The sequence below is a fragment of the Primulina eburnea genome, chromosome 3 (genome assembly GCF_022965805.1).
Source record: "Primulina eburnea isolate SZY01 chromosome 3, ASM2296580v1, whole genome shotgun sequence".
NCBI lineage: Eukaryota > Viridiplantae > Streptophyta > Magnoliopsida > Lamiales > Gesneriaceae > Primulina > Primulina eburnea.
Window position 1 is genome coordinate 2,142,414 of NC_133103.1, and position 23,870 is coordinate 2,166,283.

Genomic DNA, 23,870 nt, shown 5'->3' on the forward strand with positions numbered 1-23,870 from the left:
AATATCCAACCCAAAAACTACTTACAAAATTATTTTTTCGGTACCCTCATCCCCAAAAGACCCAAACTCAGAAGGTTAAGAGTTCCGATTTCAGAATGGAAATGCCAGTAGGTTCCAATTAAATTGCCAAAAGAAATGAATGCCTCTGGTCATCCAATTATAGACTTTATATTATCAATAATATAACATGATCTCTTTCCTAGCTTACATGACATTTACCCGAGCTGCTCCTATGCTATGGTACCGCTCTTCAGGAAAGTTTTCATGCCCCTTGCTTCAACAGTTCCGGCCCTCACCAACAAAACCGCCATGCTTCATTGTCAAAACTCCCAATGCGCACAGCTTTAACCACGACACCAAACTAATTCAGGCAAAATTTAAAATGCCCTTCGACCTGATGATGGCTCTCCCACTGCACCATTTGATTTAGGTTTAACTCTTTGGTAGAACAACACATAAGCTGCAGATGTCTTGATCTCAGACTCTCTCACAGCCGAAACATGAGCATCATCAAAATTATACCAACTTTTGTCGTCAATCAACTGCAAGAACATAACAAATATGTGATACGTTACAAAAACAAGAAGCCTAAAACTGGAATAAAACAAGGCTGGCAACTTAGAGACTCAAGTTATACTTGCTCTCAAGCAAAGTGTCCTATAAAAAATAATCATACAAGGGCATTGAATAAGGATTTAGGGGTATTCCAGCTCCCGCGATTACCTTGCAATAAGCAGAGTAGTGTCCACCACCAAGACCCCCATAGTGGTTGCTGATAGCATACAGCTCATAAACATGTGAACCTTCAGACACATCATTACTCTTAACGTATCTGCTCAAATCAAGATTTTGAATGGGAAAATCGACAAATGTGTCGAGTTTATTTTTCTGCCATCGGCTGTACGAGAACCGTTTCAAGTGAAAAACAAGCACGTCAGGCAACCTCCACAAATCCAACTTTTTACTTGCTTGTCTATGTTCCTTGCATCGAGGACAGTACCTGCACATCACATCATTTAATAAATCATACAAGGTAAGAAGATCAATAGTTCAGACAGTGCAGTCAAGGTCACGGTAACCATATAATTACAGTCTACCATACCACATATCATCGGGGCCTAGAGGTTCCTCTTTCAAAAATGCATCCAAGCACGAAAAGAGAGAGATGGCTTCTTGCTTGGTTTTCTTTGCAAGAACTCCCGACTTGTGAACCACAGGAAGATCCTTCAGATAGATAGCATCATACAAGTCGTGCTCTTTTTCGGTCCAGTCCAACATAACTTTTATCAAACGAGCAGGTCTTAGGGGTGAATCCTTCATTATTGGTCTGCACCCATAACCCTTATCATCTGTGATGCAAAGACGGAATGACAGCTCCCTGCTGGACATACCCCCCGGCTCTTTGCCATCTGTTGATTTGATCGTGTGTTCCAATTCGTCACAACTTTTCATTTGCTCTTCCATTGACATCAAAGCAGAACCATTTTCTTTGCCACTCTGAGTTGCTGAAGTGAAAAATGCTGTCCTTAGAGGGCAAAGCAGTTTCTCAACAGCAAGATCAATATCAGACCCATACTGTGGGGATTCCAAGACAGTAACTAATGGAGTAAGGAACAGCTTCCTCTCACTGAAGAGAAAAGTGTGTCAAAGTTAGCAAGCAAGAGATGGTGAAAGTTAAATCAACAAATGCGGAATATAGAAAAATCATTTGACAACTTATGCATACAAGACTATCCATATTGTGACAGTAGTCGCTTATGACCAAATAACTATGAATATATTGAACTTCTTTCCATGTTAAAAGAATTTGAGTGTAACCATCACATAATGCCACGAAATTTAAAACTAAAAACATGGCATCTTTCATTAGAAATTATCTAAAATCATGACTACGTGGCAATAATCCATCATCTTTTCAAATTTAGTGTTAATTCAAATGTAAATTCAATAATGCCTACAGCAAGACAAACCACAAAAAATCAATCAATTTGCATATAAGACATCCAGATGCTGGTAAAACGTTTAAAGACTTATGAAGCACCTTTTATTTTTTATTTTTTAAAATTCACTTAATGACAATATGATCAATCATACAAAATAACAACAGCTCCACAACCAAGATGAGTAACTTACAATTCCTGGTATCGATGGCATATCTCAAGTCTGGTTAAATCTGCCTCTGTCTTGGAGAGCCTGTAGGCAACTATATGCTCTTCGTCTTTTATATCAGCCAAAGGTTCAGATGGATTTTCCAAGTACCGATAAATCCGATGTTCATAGACCTATATATCAAAAGTTGGTTTCAAATAAACAGGGCGAGTGAAAGATCTGTGCTCATTTCCCGCTCACCGTCAGCTCATCAACAGGAAAGGAATTCAGATAAAACCTACCTCGGCAAGGAGCAAGTATTCATCACTGCGTAGGCAGCATGTCACAGCCAAAGCCTGGATAAGATCTTTGCAGCATCCTTGCTTTAAAACAGTAACTGTGAATGGCATAGGAATACCACTTCCATCACCGTAAAATACTGTTATTGTCATTGACCTAGTAGCTGTTGAAGGAAGAGGCAGGGACAAGTACATGAAGGGATCAAATGTTATTGATATCTTGTCACATACTGGGCAAACCAATGTTGATTTGTATTGACCCTGAAAATTTCCCACACCAGATGTTATAGAAGAAAATACTCCGTGAATATAAAATTCTAAAGAAAATTTCTTTTAGAAAACAAAACAAAAACATAATTATCATAAGACAGAATTTAAAATTCGCACGCTTAGTTGACTTTGGTTTGAGTTTTAGGTAACCTAAAAAAATGTAAAAAATTATTTATTAGTAGTTCCTTAGCAATTAGCATAGTCAGTTTTCTTTACGAGAAATCTTCCAAAAATAGTTAGAAACACCCTGAAGTCAGTTCTATCAAGGTCAACCAGCATCTTTTGGTCACAAGAATGATAACATGTGCTAGAAAAACAAGCAATACAGACAGCTGCACGAAAGAGAAAAATTTCTGATAGAGATACACAAATGGACGCTGATATCACCATCCAATTTCTTTGGCTTTAAAAATCTAGACAAGTGAATCTAATAGTTAATAATGCATAGCTGCAGCTATGGGACAAGATTATTCACCTGGCAAATATCTACAATCACTGAATCATTTCTGGCCTTGTGATACCTCCAAAACTCATCAGCAACTTCCTTATCTGGCCGACCATCAAAATCTTTTGTTTCAATATATGGTTTTTGTTTAACACGATTCAAATCTTCATGCAGCCCATCAAGCAAAAACGCAAGTAGTTCCTGAGAAAAAATTAAATTGTCAACAGATAGTAAATTATCACACTGAAGAGAAAATTCTTGTAAATTTCCAAAAACAAATTTTTATGTGACAACTCCACCTTACCTGTGCTAAAAGTCATTTAATTAAAACTAAAACAATGGTAAAAAGGATATAAATCCTATTATTTCCAATAGCCTAAAGTATGATATAAATTAATGATTTAAAAAACACTAAGAATCACAACTATGACACAAAACAGTATATCAAGAACCAATTAAATAAGCGAATCTATCAAAAAATAGATATGATCGTAATCAAGTAACATGCAAGAAAATTCTGTAAACATAAAAAAGTGCAACATACTAACATCCATAATCCTCTGAAGTATAACGAGCAGGAAAAAAAATGTGAATACAAATGCAAACATCACTATAATTCTTGCCCAAAACTCCACAAAGTTGCAGTCCTTGCCTGTGAATCATGCTGGTTATACCCACTAAACTGAGGAGCAAAACGAGCAAGCTTCCCCTTGAATGCACGAGGTGCAACAGGGGTTCGCCCAGAGGACCAGAGTTTCCTTAATAACTCACCAAATGAAAGTGCAAGCTCTCCCTGCAGACAAAAAACAATGGGTTAGGACAGCTACAAAAAATATACAGCAAATAAAACCTTGCACTTCAGGGGACAACAATTACATGCATCCCTAAAGGGTTTTGCCTGTTGATTTCATCACTGTAATCTTGCAAGAAGTACTCAACGAGGTGCTGTGTATGAGCTAAACACTGAATGGAACTGTTCATGAAGCAAGTGTTCCCCAAATTTTGCAATCCTGCCAAACCTCCCCTATCTCCTCTCTGTACTGGCTTCAAATTTTCATGTCCATCCTCCATATCTCCATATGAGGACGTAAAAGTACTTCTCTGGTATATGTTGGAGCTATAACTAGTTGAATACCCATTGGTCATAGTCGGGCCACCGGCAATTGAAATAGGCGATCTTCTAGGTTCAACGGGAACCAGTGGCAAGCCATTCCCAGTAGAATCCATGCCAAATTCATCAATTGGCACCTCAAGAAGAATCTACAAGAGGTCAAAGATTGCATCAGAGACCAGCAGGAAAGACTTATATTTTAACATAGTTGATGCCACACATAGTTACCATAAAAAACAAATTGTATGCATATAACTGATACCATGAACACTGTTGGATTGGAAGAATTTATAAAACTGATATTACCAACTTTTCAAAACATGTGGGTTGTAGGCTTGTATCTTTACTACTTCACAACTACAGCTTCAAAGAAAATCATGCATAAAGAGGTATTTTGGGACAATAAAACTGGTATCACATCTACTCAAGTTATAGTTTCCTTTACCATAAAATAGATACATAAGACAACCAAGAAAAAACAAAATTAAGATAGAAGAAATCAATATACAAAAAATTTCACTAGTTTTTTCAATAGAAATAAACAAATCAAGAGTCAAGACCATTTTGAATCCATACTTCCAAGCCTGACATTTGCATTATTTCTTGGAGTACTTTATTCTTGGTTGTTTCATCCCATGATAGACGAATTGACGGAACATATAAAGCATATAAGTCGACTCCAATGAAATTTACTAGCAATACAAAAGCATTTTTTCCCTACAAAACCAAACCTTCACTGCATTCTGTACATCCAAGTATTCCTTAAGAAACAAATTATTTCAGGAGAAAGTTTAAAGGGGAAAACTTGGTCTTAGATAGGTTTGTTTTCTGAATTAGACCAATAAGATTGATGCCAGTATTTATTGAAAAAGGCCAAGAAAAACTCTTCAGCTCACCATAATTGAACCCCATCAGCTATCAGAAAATAAAATAAAAGTCTAATAACATTTTGAAGACCATATGTTAAAACGATGGTATAGTCCACACACGGAGAGTTACATGCATTATATAACCCAACAAACTGACAGTATGGATCAGGAAATAAAATCATTTCTCCAATATTAACAATGTATCATGGGCTTACGTCTTGATCCATCTGCAAATTAGACTCCTCCAGGGTTTGATTTGAGGAAATTAATATGGTTTGCTTCTGCTTACTGAAGCAGTCCCAGATGTGCACCTGCATATGACTTTTAAGATAAAATAAGAAGAAAGCTTTGATCTTTATACTATCACAACCACATAGGTACCAGACTTCTGTTACTGCTTCAACAAACCTTTTCTGTGTCTAAACCTTTAAGTCGACAAACTTTCTCGTACAGTTCACGTACAGAATCCTGACATACAAAATATGTAAGATGTAGCTCAGATATCATGACAAAAGGATTTATTCTGATACACAAAAATATGAGACCTAACGTCTAAGATACATTGGCAACGATTAAAACGCGCAAGGGTTTCTTCGTGAGACAATATTGATGATAACTCTCATCCAAATTATCAGGCCCACAAACACAGATTGTCAAGAAACAAGAAAAGAATCCCATCAAGTTCGTGGCTATCCACATAGGAAAGAAGGCCTACTTGCATAAATATAATAGGCTATACACAACAATAAGTCAATAACAAATTCTAGAACAAAAACTTGCATAAATAAATTGGAAGCCCCATCATGGGCCAAGGTTCGAGAAATTGGAACAACAATAACATGTTTTTATAAAGTTAATGAAGAAAAGCATTCGCATATTTGTTCAATCTATAGTGCTAAGATATATCTAATGAAACATTATTTCTTTGTTTGGATCAACCACAAACATGTAACTATGAAGAAAGCCATAAAGTACACTTCGGAGTACCTTTTTACTTAACTTTACAACTACTTCACTCTGATCTCTGGAGTCAGTTAACTTGAGGCACAGCGGGAATACCTCCACACTGAAGTGCTTCTGCTGATCCCCAACAGAAATCATCTTTCGCGGCAATGATGGTCCTCCTTTGTACCTAAGAATGCAAGAAATAACAGATTAATCAGACACAACAAGTGGAGATCAGCAAAGAAGCAAACAGCCCTCTCCCACACAAAGGATGAGCTTTTACCAAAGTACCACCAATATACAAAAGTTGAAACACTAAATAATATGAAAATAGAGTCAGCAAAATCAAGTTACTAAAATCCTTCAAACGGCCGCATCCAGTAGGTTACCATCTGCAAGTGCTTCTTCAGGTTCTTTTTATTTTTCTTGATGAGGATGACGAAATACAATCAGCTTCAAAATTACTGTGTTTTAAAATGGTTTCTTAATAATTGAACCTTTCTCGTGAATGTAGCCGGGAATTATGTTTGATATATGCGAAATATAAAGGAATTCGTATTTAAAGTCCACATGATTACCACTTCAGAAGCTTATCCCAGACTTCTTGAGGAACTAAGACATAATCACGCCCTTCTTCAAGGCATCTGAGAAGCTCTGGATCATCATCTTTAGCGTCAGTTCCATTTACAACAATGTCACTGTTATCAATTGGCCCAGGTCTATTTTCTGTATTTGATGATGTTATATAGACAGATTGGATAGCACGCTGGTCAAATGGATAAGTGTCGACCATGAGCCCGGTGTAATTCTGCCAGGCCATGAACCACCTGTAAAAATAGGCGTCGTAACATACACAATGCAACACAAGCACAGAAATAAAAGGTCTACCTCTTTCTTTTACCCAATGGCAATGAAACAGGAAAAGAGAAAAAAAAAATAACTATACATTACGAATAAGTCAAAGCAAACTATAACGACTTAGTTGCCCATGGTAAGTACCAAGTAACAAGCAAACGAATTTACCGGCTCGATATGACATAATACAAATTTCCCTCGCACAAATTAGCCTCGGCTTTGGCTGTCAATTCCTGCACAATCCTCCTCTCTTCCTCGGGCTTGCATGGCAACTCTATAGATCCATTCTCCATCATGTAATGACACCCCGATGAGTCTGGAATCGTCATGATCTAAACCGCAAACAAGAAAACCACAAATCTCAGGACCCCAATCACGTCATTTGTACGAAAACAAAATCTCCGCGTCAAAATTCTGAAGAATGGAGTAATCGAACTTAACTCGGATCAGCCGGAGATGGGGGGAGGACCAGTAGAAACGACAAGAAAATAAAAATTCAATTCAATACAAATTCGTATATACGCATCTGCGACGAGCTAATTGAGGAACCCTAGATTACAGGCAACATAAAAAATTCGGATTGGATCGCGAAGGGGAAGAAAAGGGAATCTAGAGAGTTCTTCGTGTACGTAATTCTAGACTTTTCCCCCGATGGACCAGCTTTCCTGTTTGTCGCAGTCGGCTTTTTAAAGGCCTCAAACCCACCTACCGATGTTTTATGTGTCTGCGGCCCACTAAAATTCATTACACAAATATGAATATTAAATTCAATATAAATATTTATATATATATATATATATATATATATATATATATATAATATAGATATAATATAGTTAACCATCAAATGTCATCAACATTTTAATTTTAGAAAAAAATTGTTGAATTTATTTTGAATGTTTCTAATTCTATAAATTATTTTTAGATTCCAATAAACATGCTCGGCATAACTAAAAAATATATATGTATTAGACATCACATCCACAACCGTACCACGAAAAGTCTACTGAAGGTGAACTGAAAATCAGTCCCATAGAGTAAATGCAGATAAAACTTAGACCCTCCTAATCGGCATTTTAGCTTATTGATTATCATTTAAAATCCAAAATTTCCCAGTTATTAAAACTAAAACCAATATAAACGTAATTCCACATAGATGAAAGTTTCGTCAGTATTTTCAGAACTTTGATATAATTTATTCCGAGAAAAAATTAATTGATTTACTTCAACCATTTTGAAGGCATTAATTATTCTTATTTAAAAACAAAAATTTATGAAACATATTTTAATTAATGATGATTATTGAATTTGCATTCAGAGAAATACATTCTCTGCAGCATCTCATTAACCCACAACAATCATATATAGATAGATAGATACCTTTCATATCTGCATGTAGATAATATCAACCCTTGTCGTGTCACACATGGGGGCACATCGGGGTTGAACGACCCACAAGAGATTTGTGATCCTTGTTTCATGAGAGCTTATAAGGAAACAAAAGTTCCGATTTCGAAAATAACTGATACAATTAACTCAACTTCAAACAGGACAAGATCTTTCATATCGAACATTTGAAATCTGACGAGTGTTCAAAACAATGAATAGCAACCTATATGTACAACAATCTTACGTTGCATCATACACGTTCAAAATATCTTTCCTATCCTAATGGCGTAAATGAATGAAACATTGAGATTACACGTTAGATGGATCGCATAGAAGTACCTCGAGACATTTCAACAAACCAAGTCAAAAGCGGCTCTTAACTAAAGCTAAAACACTAACCTCAGCTGTACAACATGTTATCTAGTAATCATCAGGGATCTATTGGCCCTCCTCTGAGCTAGCAGAGGCCTCGTTCCCAACAATGGATGTCCCACCGCCCTGTATCTCTTCTTCGCTGGACATACTATCTTCACTAGAACTTGAGAACGATTCACTTTCATCATCACTGACAACATCAGCCCTCCGTCTTCTTCTAACAATACCTCTTCCAGCTAAAGCCAGTCGTCCACGTGTTCTGGCTTTTCGCTTACCCTTAGGAAAGTCTTCTTGTTGAGAATCAAAACTCTTGCTCCCTGCATCCTTGCCTCTGCTTTCTTCATTATCCTCTGAATCGATGCTCACTGAATCGGTGTCAAGCTTGCGTCGCTTTCTACTCCCACTGGTCTGGAACAGATAACTTCAAGCTCAGTTGATGTGATTCATATGCAAACATAGAGGCAACAAACAATATTGATTTCAAATCCAACAGACAAGAATGGGAAATAACAACAAAAAATTTTCCCGCTTTAGAGAGAAATGATACAAGGAAAATAGATGGGAAACACAACATCCACAGGTGACCATTCTGAAAAAAGTTAGCAAGCTTTTTGGTTGCAAATCAACAACCAAAAGGCTATTGCGAAAATACCCTAAAGTTCTAAAATAAAACCACAAGCAAAAAGATACAGAGGAAGCTCAAACGAGTTTTCACAAATAAACGAGAAAAGGCACAAATAAGAAAAAAATTATAATGCTGTTGCTTCAATATGGAATTTGTTAGTGATAAAACAAGGGCATTTCATTTAGTTTCAACAACAGACTAAAGTAAAATACTGGATCCCTAGACAAGCCTATACCTATAAAAGGACGCATGAATATACACTGACTTGATCCATCTCAAAATTATTATACAACAATGATTTGACCATCCTTTTTAAGTCCATAGATAGGGTACAGCCAATGCATACAACTTCCTAATGAACATGGGATACCAAAAAAAGATCAAATATGATTGCACTGACATGTTTAAAACGCTATCTATGATAATTGATACACACTATCACAATTACATGATTATATTTGAAGCTCATATTTTCAAACAACATTGAATCACAAGAGGATGCCAAGATTATCTAATTGAGTATCATCTTCAAATGATGTGGGCTTTAACTCTTCATTTTTTATCATTCTATTTGCTCTCTATGTGATCATAAACATGACTCGAGATGAAGGTATGTACGTAGAAATGCACACAATAGCGACAATGTTTCAAACGTTGTGCGCACATAATTTTAGCACGATCATCGGTCATTAAAGTAAGAAAGGAAGGATCGAAGAAGTAAATGGACGGATACTTTTATATATAATAACCAAAATCAGTATTTATAGGGGTTTCACAGTTAGACGGTGTAGAGCTGCGGAGGTAAATAAGTTGAATAGACTTACTTTGGGACCACGATCAACCAAACGAGCCCATTCGCTTCTGTTCCTCAAGCAATCAAGTACAGCCTGCGAGTGACTAGAATATGCATAACGCTCTCCATTGTGCTTCCTCAAGTGTGGCCAATGCTGAGTATGAGCAAACAAAAAATTTTAAGCAGCTTAATCACGAGATAAAGAATTGGGGCAAGAAAAGAAAGTGAATTATCAAATCAAATTTATCAATACCGGAAGAACAGCATTGCAGAGTTCTTCGTAAGTCATGCGCTTTCCTTCACTCATAATCTCAGCAATCAAACCTACAAGTTACAGTGTTGTCAAAGTGAGGGGAAAATATCTCCAAGTATTCTAAACTAGAAAAGTGTCTGATAAGAGGACTTAATTTTTAAAGATAAAAAAACCTGGTAAAGTACGACTGGTTGGATGCCCAAGTATCCGTGGATCATCATCAGAGGAATTCCTAGATGAGGGGTGACTGGTTGATACATTGCGTCCATTGGCATCACTGGAAGATGATAAAGAGCTGCTCACTTTTCTCATCTTCATAGAGTGCACTGCCTTATCTGAACCACCATTTATTTCTCTTCTAGAAAGCCGATCAAGGCTGCATCCAGTATCTCGCCTCCTGCTTTCAGGTGAAGAAGGCTTTCGGTCCATCTTCTTAGCCTCATTGTCTCTCTCTTGACTATGATGTGAACCATCCCTAGAAAAATCCTTGACTTTTCTCCTAGAAGACTAATCACCAGAAAGATTAGACTCACCACTTAACTCAAACAATAACACAAAAATTACCAAGAAGCTAACGAATCGAAAATCTAAGCTTGCTTACCATGCCGTGATCTTTTCCACCACTGCTAGATGTTCGCTTCATCAGCATGCTTGTTGCAGTTGGCGATGCTAGCTGAGGTAAACTGCCAGCATGACGAATGCGTGGGACTCTAGGAACTCGAGGGGAGCTATTTAGTTCTTGATGCAACAGAAAAGCAAGCTGCCGAGATATAGAACATAAGGGTTATCGGTGATAAAAACTTCTCGAAAATAAGACAACGGAAGAGAAAATTAATTTTGCTTTGGCTTGTACCTCTTCATCACTCAAGGCAGCAGGAACATTTGATGGAGATGGCGCAGCCACTGAAGCCAAATTTCCTCTAGAAGATGGATGACTACCAGAATGATATAACTTGTCAGCTTTGCTAGGTACAAATGAAGCAGCAGCTTTACTCTGCAGGTTTGTGGAACCATCAGCCTGTGCTGGATGAGCACATTCCGCAGAACCTGGGATAGTTTTTACCTTAGATATCATTGGTACTTTAGAAGAAGAATGAAGGGTGAATTCCTTAGAATCAGAATATATTTTCTTGGAATCTGAAGTCTGTGACAACTTAGTTGACTGTGACATTTCTGATGGAGAGTTCAACCTTGAAGATTCTTTCACAAACTTCCTCGGCCTGCCACATTTTCCGGCATCCCTTACCAAACCATTAGCTGAATTGTCTTTAGTAGTTTCAGCAGTGCTTTCAGATATATCCTTCTTTTTAGGGTTTTGAGCAGTTGGTTTCAAATGATTGTCAGAGAATTTGGACAAGGTACTGGCTGAAGTTGTGGACTTCCCCACTGAAACCACCACTTTACGTTGGTAAGATGTTGAATTGGTTGTGACTGCATTACTCGATTTAAGCATTTCCTTAGACACTTCTGAAGTGTGTGCAAGTTCAGAAGACCTTTTTCTTGCTCCCATGGAACCCTCTGAACCTGTTGGTTCTTGCTTAGAATGATAGGGATTACAAAGTGAATCATCAGATTGATCTGCTTTAGTAATAATAGCAACATTTGGATTCTTATTATCAGCATCCGCCCTGTGGTCAGCTGCTTCAGAACCTGATGAAATAATCACTTTACAATTTTCAGAGAAAATAAAATCAGAGGATTCTGGACGATGACTATCAGGCTTTGCAGTGTTCAACTTCACACGATCCAAAGGTAAAGACCCAAAATCATCAACATCTACCTCTGCTTTCAATTTCTTATTAGGGCATGAGCTGGCCTCCTCAATGTTCGAATCTTGGCCATTTTTAGTCTCTTTAGCATTTGGACCAGCAATTGTCACATTTCCAACCAATGAATCCTTGTTATGTGTGCTAATTCCTACTCCAGATCCTCCTCCAATATCCTTACAACTCTGAATGATATCTTGACCCTAATAATATATAATATAAACAAAAAAGTGGCAGTTCAGAACATACAAGAAAATTATGCAAATAAACATAACCAACACAATTCTATAGTTGATTGACGTGTTTTAAATTATAACTGTAATTCTCAACATTCTAGACTGTTGTCTTCTTTTACTAGGTTATAGAGATTCTATAACATATCTAAAGTAGTTTTATTAAGGCAGATAAGTTAGAAATATTTTTGAAGGCACTAAAGATTATTATGATTGTAACATGCTGTGAATATCCAACCACTAAGCAATAAATTCGGGTCAAGTACTTGAGCCTTGATGAGTGCCGAGGTTAACCAAATGAGGAGGAAGAATTTGCAAGAAGGCAGAGAAGTGTTTGGTGTTGGCCAAAGAAAAATGTTATTTGCAAGAAAAAAGATGGCTCTTTTTTGGCTGAATTGATTTTATATAGAAGAATGGAATCTATAAAATTTGGTGAGTACACGCGAGAACGATGCTAGGTATGACATAGTGTTAGGTGGTCAGGTGCATTAAATCCTAAAATATAACATTCAGCGTAGATTTTAGGCATGCTTTGAGAGCATAATAAGTTAAAATGGTTTCTAGGAAAGGCAATATCAATTATGGATATCAGTTTCCATGGTAAAAGGAAACAGTAAGCTAGATTTGCAAATTTGAGATTTCAACTTTTCTTTTCCATGTTTAAAACATAAATGATCACCAACCAACAAGAATTTAGGGTCCGACTGGAACTAATGTTCACTTTTACTTTTCCCCGTTGTTTTGATAGCGATTTCATGAAACATGAAACTTTCAGAATCTATGCCCCTTTCTACTCCCCTTCAGAGTTAAAATTCTTTTTATTAGGAGGTACATAGGCAGTGATTCCCAAATTCTAAACATAATAGACCAGGCTAAGAGATCAAGCTACAAAATAGCCATCCGTGGAAAATTCACAGATTGGTAACCAGTTCACACAATATAGTATACATAGTTTTGCATTCCACTAACTAAATATGGCATGTAATCAACAGAAATGTCCAAATAAATTCAAAGTCAGAGGCGGTTTGGTATTCCATAAGTTAAACATGAGATCCTTAACAATTAACAGACAAGGTATTAACTGAAAGATTCTTTTTTTTTTTCATTCTCTTTAAAAAATAAAATAAAATTCGGTCTTCTACTCCCGTCAAGTGTCTCAAACTCCGACATTTGAACTCATAGATAAATATACTTTCTATATGCCATGTTGTCTCGTCTTAATTTAAGAAATTACAAGAAGTGAGATGCAGACACACATACCTCCTCTTTCACAGATAGGCTCCCAGAATTGAGGTCTGAATCTTTATTACTAGAGTCAGATAAACTCACTGACCTCACGGGAACTTGAAACTCTTTGTTCCCTTTCTTTGATATCCCATCGCTTGAAACTTCATTCCCGAGGAAAGAATCTAGAACACGCCCATTAGATGCTAAATTTGTAGCACATTCACCAAGACCATAAGATTGTTGATCACCAAGAACACCTCTGCCACACTGAGCGCCATTGTTGACCTTAAGCCCTTCATCTTGAAAAATTCCAATCGTTTCTCAGTACTTGATAATGTGAAACGTGATATTAAAAAACACTATGGTCATAACATAGTTCATGCAAGAAAATGCAGGAAGCCAGTCACAACTAGTTTTCTGTAACACGTTTATTCACAATAAACATCACAATATAATGTCAATAGCAACGAAAACTTCAAAATAGAGAAAGCAAAATGAAAATTAACTCACCTTCTTTAGAAGCACGGACAACTCGCTTTTTAACATCTCCCCCTTTCTCATTGCTCCTTGCCTTTTTCTTCTCACTCTGATCCTTGGAAGCACCGGATTTCTCTTTTTTGCGCTTGCCACAGTGTAATAAAATAGGCTGCACTGATCTTCTATGATTTAAATTATCCTCAGAGCAAATAAAATCAGTATTTTCACCATCAGATTTATTCCTCTGTCTTGGAGCCACTTTCTCAAAACAGACACCTCTTTCGGGACTTTTTATACCAACAGTATCCACTATTGGAGTAGGCAAGGTATTTTCCCCCTCCTTTGACAAAGAGAGTAAAATCCCAGCATTATTATCACACTGATTAGCATCTTCTTCACTTCTCTTTGTGACAAAATCTTCTTTCTTTTCCTCTACCTCACCATCACTAGAGGAAGGAAATTCGGAATACTGAAAATTAAACTTTTTAGGCACGTATCCAGTAGCCTTCCACAGCTCAGGGCCAAAAATAGACAACGTTTTAATCCCAGAAAACAATCCAGGATCTCCACCGGGGACCCCTTGCACGTGAACCCTCTCCTCCATAGGTATATCAGTCAAAAGCCTAGCTGGCTTACGTGAGGAGGCACTTGCTGGGTTTGGATTGCTCATCCTCAACGTTTTGGTAGGCAACTCGACCAGAAACTCGGCAACTTCAGTCTCCTCGCTATCATCTCCAACGCCACTAGTGCCATTTTTCCTGCTCTTACACTTATCACAAGCAAAAGATTTTTCACTTTTGACATAGCGTGAGCATCGTGTGTGAACCCACACCCCGCACTCATCGCAATTCACCATCTCCTCACCATCATCGAAATTTACACCGCATACGCAGTCAACTGTCCATGATCCGTCAACCCAGTCCTCATTTGCTTCCGATGTGGAAAGCCTATGCGAACGATTTTTCATCTCGACCGAAGGCCTCAAAACCTAGAAATAATTTCAATCAATGAAACCCAAAATCTCCACAAACTACTACAGCAAACGATTGTAAACTCAAAATCCAGGTTAATTTAACCATATGTTTTAACCGAAACACAAATTCGGGAATGACTAATAAGAAAAAAGGTACCTTTTTACGAACAATTACCGATGGAAAAGGTCATCGGATTTAAAGAATTATCGTTCCGTTTGTGAGCATAGCGCGGAATTGAAGGGACAGTGTAATTTGGGTTGGTGAATGAAGTGGCGTCCGTGAGAGCTCCAAAATATCGCGACCCGGTTTTATAATTGGAGCATCCGATTGTCCCGCCCCGATTTAATTAAACTCAGGCGAGTGAAGATCTTGGGAAGGCGTTCGGAATATGGGTCAACCAAATAAAGTCGGTTCACATAACTAGCCGCCACGTGTACATATTACATAACATAACTAATTAGTTATATATACTTTTGTGTTTTGACTTTTGAAGAAGTTGATATTGTGTTATTTATCAAAGAAAAACATCGATTTGGTTAAATTCAGTAATATTTTTTTTTAAATTGAAATTTGAAAGTATTTTAGTTGAATCAAAAATTATATCATGACGGTGTTCAAATATTATATATTGTATGGTTTAATATTTGTCAATTCGATAAACTTCAGAGCTTTAGTCTGGTTCAGATTAATTCAAACTGGGTTATATCCGGTCTCGTTGTCAATAGAATTTTTCAAAAATTTTATTTATAGATTGTGTCAAAACTGATGGAGATTGACCAACTTACATGTTATTGGATGCTTTTTTCACACATCTTTTGGCCAATATGATTTATTAACGTAATTTACAAATTGTTGTATTAGTCCGAAATTTTATTCAATACATATCAAAAAATAACAACGATTACTCACATTGTTAATAAAAACTCAAGTTTGTAAAACGAGTTCAAACCTATCGTAAAAACTTTTTTAATATAGTATTTTAAAACTAAATTTTATCACTGTTGTATTAGAAACGATTGGACTATTCTCCCAAAAAGTTGTTTAATTTGGATACGATTCTGTTCGGTATGTTTAATGTTAATTTAATGTTAATATTTGAACTAAATCGATTTTGTCGTCATTTTCTCCCACCGCTATTGTCGGCTGCAGCAAAGAGATTGGAGTGAATGGATGGACTATTTTGTTGGCCGCCGTTGCCACTCAACTACTCCATTTCCTCCGCCACTGCACGTTTCTTGCCCAAGTAAACTTTATCTTGCTTTTCATCTTCCGCGTTAAACTCGATTACAATCTTTACCGTGCCTCGCCTTGGGTATCTAGGTAATCTTATGTTTGCCCGGCTTCGTTATCCCGTTCCCACTTTTTTTTTTTTGCTGTGATGATGGCTGGCTCTTCATTCTGAAGTCGGCGATTCGATTGGAAGATAGAAAATTTGAGCTGCTCAGAGCTGTCACCGACACCAAACGCGGCCTAATCGCTACGACCAATCAACGCTCTTCCATCGAAGAAACTCTGGTTTGTTTCCACCCCCCCCCCCCCCCCCCGGGGTTGTATTAGCATGTTTTGTTCCCTCCACACTAAGTTAAAACTCCAGTTTACTTATTTTATTGATTGGTACTGAAATTTGTGTAAAAAATGGATGTATTGTGTTGTGTTTGGCCAGATAGATAATAGATGTTGAAAGTTTGGATGCTAGGAAACCAATTGACCTCCGCATTTTGGATGGAACGTGGCGCTTGCAGTATACATCGGCCCCCGATGTCCTCATTCTCCTACAGTCTGCTGCAACTCTTCCTTTCTTTGAGGCAGAAGGGATTTGTATAAATTTTTCCTGTCGACAGTACTTCGGTTCCACTCAGTTACAGTTGTTGCAATGTGAATATCTGTTATCTTGAGCACATGTTGACCAAATTTTCAAAAGTTTGAATGCGGTGATGAATCCGCAATGTTGTCAAGTGGAGCATCCCCAGATCGCTGGAGGTACTTGGTTCCATATTTCTTCTTGGATTGCAAGGAAGTGTAAAATGTGGATAACGAAGTTGTATTAAATTGTTCGGAACTAACTGCTTCTATGAACATTTTATGCAAGCATAACAAGTCGATTTCTCCAAAAATTTTGTTATTCTTGTACATGTGATGTTTGATGAGAATCCGTGGGACGATGAAGCTACAATATTTTTGATCATTTTCTGCACATAGAAGGATAATGGGGAGTTTCTTGCTTCACTTTTTCTGGGTGTTCAAGTCAGAAAGTCTATTAAACTCTACTACCACCTCTTTACCACATTTCAAATACCTAAAGAAAAATTTTATAACTAATTTTGATTTTCAACTAGATGTTAATTACCAAGAAGTTTGCTTTACCTTGTGCGTTCTTAGTTACTGGAATAACTAGCTATGAGTAGTATAGCGGTATTTGCTTCAGTTTTCAACACAAAGTCTAGTGAGTGCAAAAAGTTTTCTGGTTGGGGATCCAAATTCCATATCGGAACGCAATATATTTTGTTTATTATTAGTAGAATGAAATTATTTTCTCCTCTTATTCAAAAAAAAAACATTTTTTCTCATAGTATTTTCTGTAAAACCCACATTTATAAAACTCTGTACTTAGGAAAATGCAATTTTCTTGCTGTTGCAGGAACAAGAAGGTGCAACCTTGGTTGTGTCTGCAAAATTTTCAGTTATTTCTTCACGTAACATCTACCTCGACTTTGAAGAGGTTGGTCTCTGAAACATGAAGTATAAGTACTTTGCGTTTGATTCAACCTTGCTCGTGCCTGTAAATTTTTCAGTTATTTCTGCAGGTAACAACTACCTCAGAGTCTGAAGAGGTATGCCTCTGAAAAACTTGAAATCTCATTACTTGTCATTTTGTTATACCTTTCTCGTGTTCTGTTAAATATTTATTGTAACATCTATATCTAAGTTCATATAGCTATGCTCCAAAAGCATGAAAAATAATTGTTCTTCTTGTTTTAGTGCTAAGATAAGGTAAATTTCTTTAGGAGTTCATATTGCTGCCCAGATCGTGCATTGGCTAAGATAGAATTCTTTAGTGTGTGGAAATGAATCCTGCAAATAAGAAGAGCTTTAATTAAGGTTAAAGTAGCTTTTGGGTGAGCACTGAGCAGTGAGGAATGTGATCCAAAGAGCTGGACATCTGAACTTGGTTGTTCCCTTCTCTTCATTGTCTTTGGTACATCATTTCGAACAGTTCAGATGGTTTCCTTCCCTCTTTGTTTTCCTTGTAGTAAATCTTTTTTGAGAACTAATTGTTTGCCGTCTTCCTCAATATTCATGGCCTAGCGATTGGGTAAGGACATTGTTCTAAATGGAAGTCGAAGCGGCCGTCTAGGTGGTAGGCAACCCTCTACCGCCCCCACCTCTGTCTAAGGCAATCTCTATAAACTGTCCGAGGCTATCCGACGGGTGAGGCGGCTAAGCACGCGGCGAAGGTGGCCGAGGTGGTCAATGATTTTAAAATCCTAGTTATATGTCAAAGTCTAATAAGTTTAAAAATCAGTCAAAGTCAATCAATTTAAAAAACTCTAGATATAATAAAAACATCTCACTTTCTTTTGTATTCTTTTTTATTTACTTTTGGTTTCAAGTGTTCTCCACCATCAGCCTCAAACCGCCGCCGTTAGCCTCCACCTAAGTTATCTTGTTAGTTTGAATTTACATATTTATTTGCATTTTGTCTAGATTGTATTATATTGTATGAAGCCTTTTTTTTGCATAAACATTATTTAATTATATATGTTACATTAAAAATTATGATTATTTGTAATTACATTGCATGATTATATATAATACCTATAAAAAGTTGCTAAAAATAATTCAACCGCCTAGCCGGTGGCGGGCAGTCGCTGGCCAGCTCACCACCGCCTCCCGTCATTTACAACATTGGTGAAGGATTTAGGAGCCAACTTTGAGTAACATCTAGTGCATGCGTGGGTAAAGTTATACTAGAAAATAAAATAAAATATCTTGAAATTTGACTTCAATATCAAATCACCTTTTCTTTCATCAGGCCAATTGGACTGGGGACTGGGGTGGTGTACAAGATGATCACAGCAAAATTTATTTTATCAAACAGGCTTACTTCATGTGTTTTGCAGAATTGGAAACTAGTTTACATTCATTTCCTTGTTTTTCTATCTCATAAACAGTCTAACTTTATATTATTTTTCACATATAAAAACACAGATACACTTTATGACCTTGGTTATAGTTTTGGACAGATACCAATTCAGAATGTAAATATCAGTGAAGAGTTGCAAGCTTTAAATGCTCCATAAATTCTCCCACGGTTTTTTAATTTACAGGTAAATGGTGATCTTTACAGTTTATATCTGTCGTTTCGTACATGTATTTCTATATCAATTGTCTGACACTTGCTTCCTCCTACTGAACAAATGCATTGTAACAAGTAAAGAAAGGAAGGTAGAATTCTTGATCCAGTGGAAACTTGGTGCCTCATCCTCCTAAATAATGCAATGTATGAAGTTGAAATTTGAACACTTACTCAATTCTTCAGAAGCAGTACTTGTATCTTGTCAATCACTTTTGGTGTTAAGATCACTGAATACATACACGTTAGCTTTGATACTGCATGCTGTATTACTGTCTTGACGTTATCATTGTGAGGAAACAAGTTTTTAAGATTCAAGTTGATGAACATGGACAACTTCCAACTTGATTTTTGAAGCTTATCATGTACTCTAAAAGAAATGTAACTGCTTTTGCAGATCTTGTGGTTCATTAGATCAATCAAAGCTCAATTTCCTGTGAGAAATTCACAGAGGTAGACATTTCTTGAAAACAATGATCATAATTAAGTTGGAGTGTTGTTTAATACGGATGTATATTTATGAAGGCGATCAGTTAGCGGGCTTTGCTACCTTTGGTGGAGTTTTTATTTTCACGAGGGCAAAATCCTTGATCGATCTGTTATAAAAATTGTAAGCAATTTACTTCATATATCATCACCCAATAAAATGAATTTTTCTTAATTTATTGTAATAACATTGCTATAAAATAATAACCTTTTAATTCATTCTAATTTTTTTATCAAATAATTCATAAAACAAATAATAATGAAAGCATTGTATAAGTTTTAAAATTTAATGAATTACTTGATTTCTTACTCCCCTGTTAATGATTCCAAATCTGTATAATAACATAAATTCTTTACTTTGATACATCCCTATATCTTATGATAATAATTTATAGAAAACTTTATTAGGGCAACAATGGTTATTTGTTAAATTTTTGAATTTGATTATTACTCATTCGACATTGCTCAAGCGAAGAAACTCATGTGTAATCATTGATCCAAACACACAATTGAGAGCATACCACTTGATTTATACTATATATAGTCGGTAAAGGTGTGATCTAATGTCAGAAGGTTTGATACCTTATTTGATCTATTCCTTGAAATGTGCGACTGATCTTGCGACTCATGCACGTAGTTTTCATTTCAATTGTCGCACCATGTTTCAATCCCGAACATACTACATACTTTATCTCGTTCATTGAGCTTGTGCATCAACTAAAATCATGGTTATATTCTTACCCATACCTGTTGTAACCGAAACATATGTTTTTGGTTTTTCACCCGCAGCTAAGAACGTCTACCACAAACTTGTTTCGTTGTGTTATAATGTATAGACTAATTGCAGTGCTTGTGGAACGTATCCCTTTATAATTGCGTCACAAAGAGTGACTTTTAACACACCAATGGTAGAGGTGCAATGGCTACGAGAAGGTGCCATGGGACCTACCTGGCTGGAACACAGCCATGGGATGTGAGGGAAGGTTTCTGAAATTTTTGTTCTAGCATCTTGTATACTGGTAAGCTTGTGGGCTGTGGTGACATGCAGGTATTCAAACGACTACATTGTTATATCATTTATTCATATTCCGGGCATTTTACATTTATATGTTTTTTGTTGTCATTGTTACATGATGATTACAGGCGAATAATTACCTCCATGTGAGGCTATTTGTATGTGAAATGCGCGATATCCGGGTCTTGAACCTTTCCATAATTAAACTAAAAAAACACACACACACTTTCGTCTTTTTCCAACAGATAAATGTCAAAAAAAATCTGTTTGACATTTCAATAATTGAGAGACAAGATCCATCCTCAAGGCATCTTTCCTCATATATTCGGCGACATAAAGATCAACATAGTTGGGTTAAATCACTTCTACTAATGAAGATATCAATATCTTATTCTCGTTTGTCAAAAAGTTTAAAGCTCGCTAAAACATTACGTACTACTTTGATAATAGCGGAGTCAGAAATATGGTTTTGCCCGAGTTAGAATTTTAAACTCTAGAATATTTTAAATTGATATACTCGGGATAATATCATATTATTCTAAAATTATACAAAATTTACATATATTTTTTTAAAAAAAATAATCGGGCCACCTGGGTACATGAGCATGTAGCTCCGCCCCTACTTGTGATTATAAATTTTACATCACGTGTTATTCTCTATTTTCTTAACACCTTTTTTTTTTCAAATTGAGGAAATTAAATTAGATGATATAATTAAAAAGCTAAAAACTCGATATAATTATAAAAATATAAGGTAAAAAGACATTGATATTTCATAACTAAATATTCTTGAAACCAGTATGATTAACTCTCCTCATGATGTGTAAAACAGATGCAAGATTTGAGAAGAAGCTCGGTCGGGGACTTGAAAATCAGTGAACATACTGTTAAATTTAGCGCTTAATTCTCGAGTTCAATCAAAGGTTTGATTGAATTTAATGAACAGTGACAGCAATACTGAGATTGCTTTTCATGCAAACTACAACATCACAACAAATTATTTTTCCGATCCATAATAATAATAATAATAATAATAATAAATATAATATATGCACTTGCCTCTTCAAGAATATTGAATGACAAATTCTGCCGTCATCCCACGTCAGCTTTTCTGCCATATTTCCTAATGGAGTAATTTTTTTTTACACGTCACGAGTAGATTTACAGATCATTAATCCAGATATAATTATTAAGTGCAACGAATTAATAGTCTGGTATTATTATGAACACAGTAGATCACGAAACATGATTAACTGAGTAATCATATATATTTATCCCAATATTAATATTGTTAGATAATTTATAAACTAAATATCATGTTTAATTCACGTCTGCATATAAAGATAGAACACATATATAATACACATTGATATGTACGTAAAATATGTGTGTATGCTCGTGTGTGTGTATACAAATTCAACTACGGCCGACAGGAAATAATTGAGGGAGGAGGAGGGGGAGGGAGGGGAGTGCTGGTAAGTAAAAGTGAAGTGGTTGCTTGGTCAATTGTTGGCTAAAATCATGATTAGGGTTAGAAATCAAGAGAGAAAGATAAAATGGTGATTATGATGATGATAAGACGATCGAGGGAGATGGTAATCATGTAATAACGGTATCTGTATATTTATTTTTTGTGTTAGTGATAAAAGGGAGCACTCATGGATAATAATTGTTCTTGCATTCATTCATGATCAGTTCTCTTGACTTGCTTGCTCCTAATAGTAACTTGCACATTTTTTTTTTTTGATAATATATATTATCAGTCAATAATATAATGTAGTTTTTTTTTTTCAATTTCGGTCTTTTTCACCATAGTGCTTATATGGAATCTGACATGTCATCAATGTCTGGTGACACGCAAATATTCTCCGAAGTCATATGAGCATTTTGTTGGAAAATATTAATTTTTTTTAGAAAAAATCAGGTTAATTTATTGAGAATTGACTAATAACATGATCGAAAATAGAAAATTTGCAAGTTATGAGGTCGAAAATTAAATTTTCTTAGCTCTGATGTATAATGCATGAACTACTTCCGTTTAATTAGCACAATTGTTTGCTGTATGTTTTAACATATATGTTAGTTAGTAGTGCTGTGAGTGACTTGGGATTTGATAGGAACGAGAATATATGTTGCTAATTCATTATATATTAATAAGACTTTTGTGAAGACGGCTATTGATTAATTAATTAGTTCATTGGCGGCCTTAGAGAAATTGAATCTTGTCAATCAAATCTAATTATGGTTTAGGGGAGAGTCATTCTGAAAATGAATATTGTCAGAATTATTTTATTAATATTTAAAAAAAACAAAACGATAATATCACATTATCTCAAATTTAATCAAATTAATCAATCAAATCAAACAATGTATTAATTATGATTTTTATATATTTTATTATTAAAAAATAGAGTGAGTCTCATGTGAGACCGTCTCACGGATTATAATCTGTGAGACGGGTCAACCCTACCCATATTCACAATAAAAAGTAATACTCTCAGCATAAAAAGTAATATTTTTTCATGGGTGACCCAAATAAGATATCCGTCTCACAATTACGACCCGTGAGACCGTCTCACACAAGTTTTTACCTAAAAGATATTAGTTATCTCCATTTTATTTGTCTCATACCACGAAACAAACGATATCTTTATCAACTTCAAAAAGCAATACTTTTCTCATATAATTTAATAAAAATATATCATAAAATTCTATCTTTGCAAATTCGTCATTTATCCATAACTATCGTACCTCATTAATGTTTTAAAATTTAAAAAATGCAAACATTATCCGAACAATAATCACTAACCGTAACAAAATAATCACATGATTTTATTTTTCATAAAAATTAACTAAATGTCCAAAATTAATTACCCACAAAAAGTCACTTGAGTAGGTCTCATGTGAGACGTCTCACAGATTATAATCTGTGAGACGGGTCAACCCTACCCTATATTCACAATAAAAAGTAATACTCTTAGCATAAAAAAATAATACTTTTTAATGGATGACCCAAATAAG

General features: G+C 35.8%; 2 protein-coding genes and 2 long non-coding RNA genes across 24 annotated transcripts; 1 reads left to right on the plus strand and 3 right to left on the minus strand.

The window, feature by feature from the left end:
* Window positions 1-70: 70 nt before the first annotated feature.
* Window positions 71-7,568, minus strand: LOC140825239 (ubiquitin carboxyl-terminal hydrolase 9-like). Of its 2 annotated transcripts, XM_073186896.1 has the most exons (14): window positions 7,323-7,568; window positions 7,051-7,214; window positions 6,606-6,854; window positions 6,070-6,214; window positions 5,491-5,550; window positions 5,298-5,393; window positions 3,979-4,362; window positions 3,755-3,895; window positions 3,133-3,303; window positions 2,391-2,648; window positions 2,134-2,282; window positions 1,103-1,627; window positions 724-1,000; window positions 71-542 (listed from the first exon to the last, which is right to left on the minus strand). In XM_073186896.1, exons 2-14 carry the CDS (start codon window positions 7,209-7,211, stop codon window positions 378-380), a joined length of 2,781 nt encoding a protein of 926 aa, XP_073042997.1. In that variant the 5' UTR covers window positions 7,212-7,214; window positions 7,323-7,568; the 3' UTR covers window positions 71-377. The 2 variants fall into 2 exon arrangements, with proteins under 2 accessions (XP_073042997.1, XP_073042996.1); XM_073186895.1 differs by having other exon boundaries at window positions 7,051-7,568.
* Window positions 7,569-8,418: 850 nt separating this feature from the next.
* LOC140825242 (uncharacterized) lies at window positions 8,419-15,342 on the minus strand. Of its 2 annotated transcripts, XM_073186899.1 has the most exons (9): window positions 15,151-15,342; window positions 14,054-15,008; window positions 13,577-13,842; window positions 11,171-12,286; window positions 10,919-11,077; window positions 10,491-10,824; window positions 10,318-10,388; window positions 10,096-10,218; window positions 8,419-9,054 (listed from the first exon to the last, which is right to left on the minus strand). In XM_073186899.1, the coding sequence occupies exons 2-9, from the start codon at window positions 14,985-14,987 to the stop codon at window positions 8,710-8,712; spliced, it is 3,348 nt and encodes a 1,115-aa protein (XP_073043000.1). In that variant the 5' UTR covers window positions 14,988-15,008; window positions 15,151-15,342; the 3' UTR covers window positions 8,419-8,709. The 2 variants fall into 2 exon arrangements, with proteins under 2 accessions (XP_073043000.1, XP_073042999.1); XM_073186898.1 differs by having other exon boundaries at window positions 14,054-15,342.
* Window positions 15,343-16,047: 705 nt separating this feature from the next.
* Window positions 16,048-20,787, plus strand: LOC140825243 (uncharacterized). 19 transcript variants are annotated; one of them, XR_012116607.1, is made up of 8 exons: window positions 16,052-16,509; window positions 16,658-16,974; window positions 17,633-17,713; window positions 17,799-17,825; window positions 19,239-19,329; window positions 19,437-19,495; window positions 19,746-19,801; window positions 19,874-20,787. It is a non-coding gene; the product is annotated as an uncharacterized lncRNA (long non-coding RNA). The 19 variants fall into 19 exon arrangements; XR_012116605.1 differs by having other exon boundaries at window positions 16,048-16,509; window positions 19,239-19,801; window positions 19,882-19,958; window positions 20,624-20,787; XR_012116612.1 differs by having other exon boundaries at window positions 16,048-16,509; window positions 19,239-19,801; window positions 19,882-19,958; window positions 20,682-20,787.
* On the minus strand, window positions 17,058-18,659 carry LOC140825244 (uncharacterized). Its single transcript, XR_012116618.1, has 2 exons — window positions 17,858-18,659; window positions 17,058-17,256 (listed from the first exon to the last, which is right to left on the minus strand). It is a non-coding gene; the product is annotated as an uncharacterized lncRNA (long non-coding RNA).
* Window positions 20,788-23,870: the final 3,083 nt, after the last annotated feature.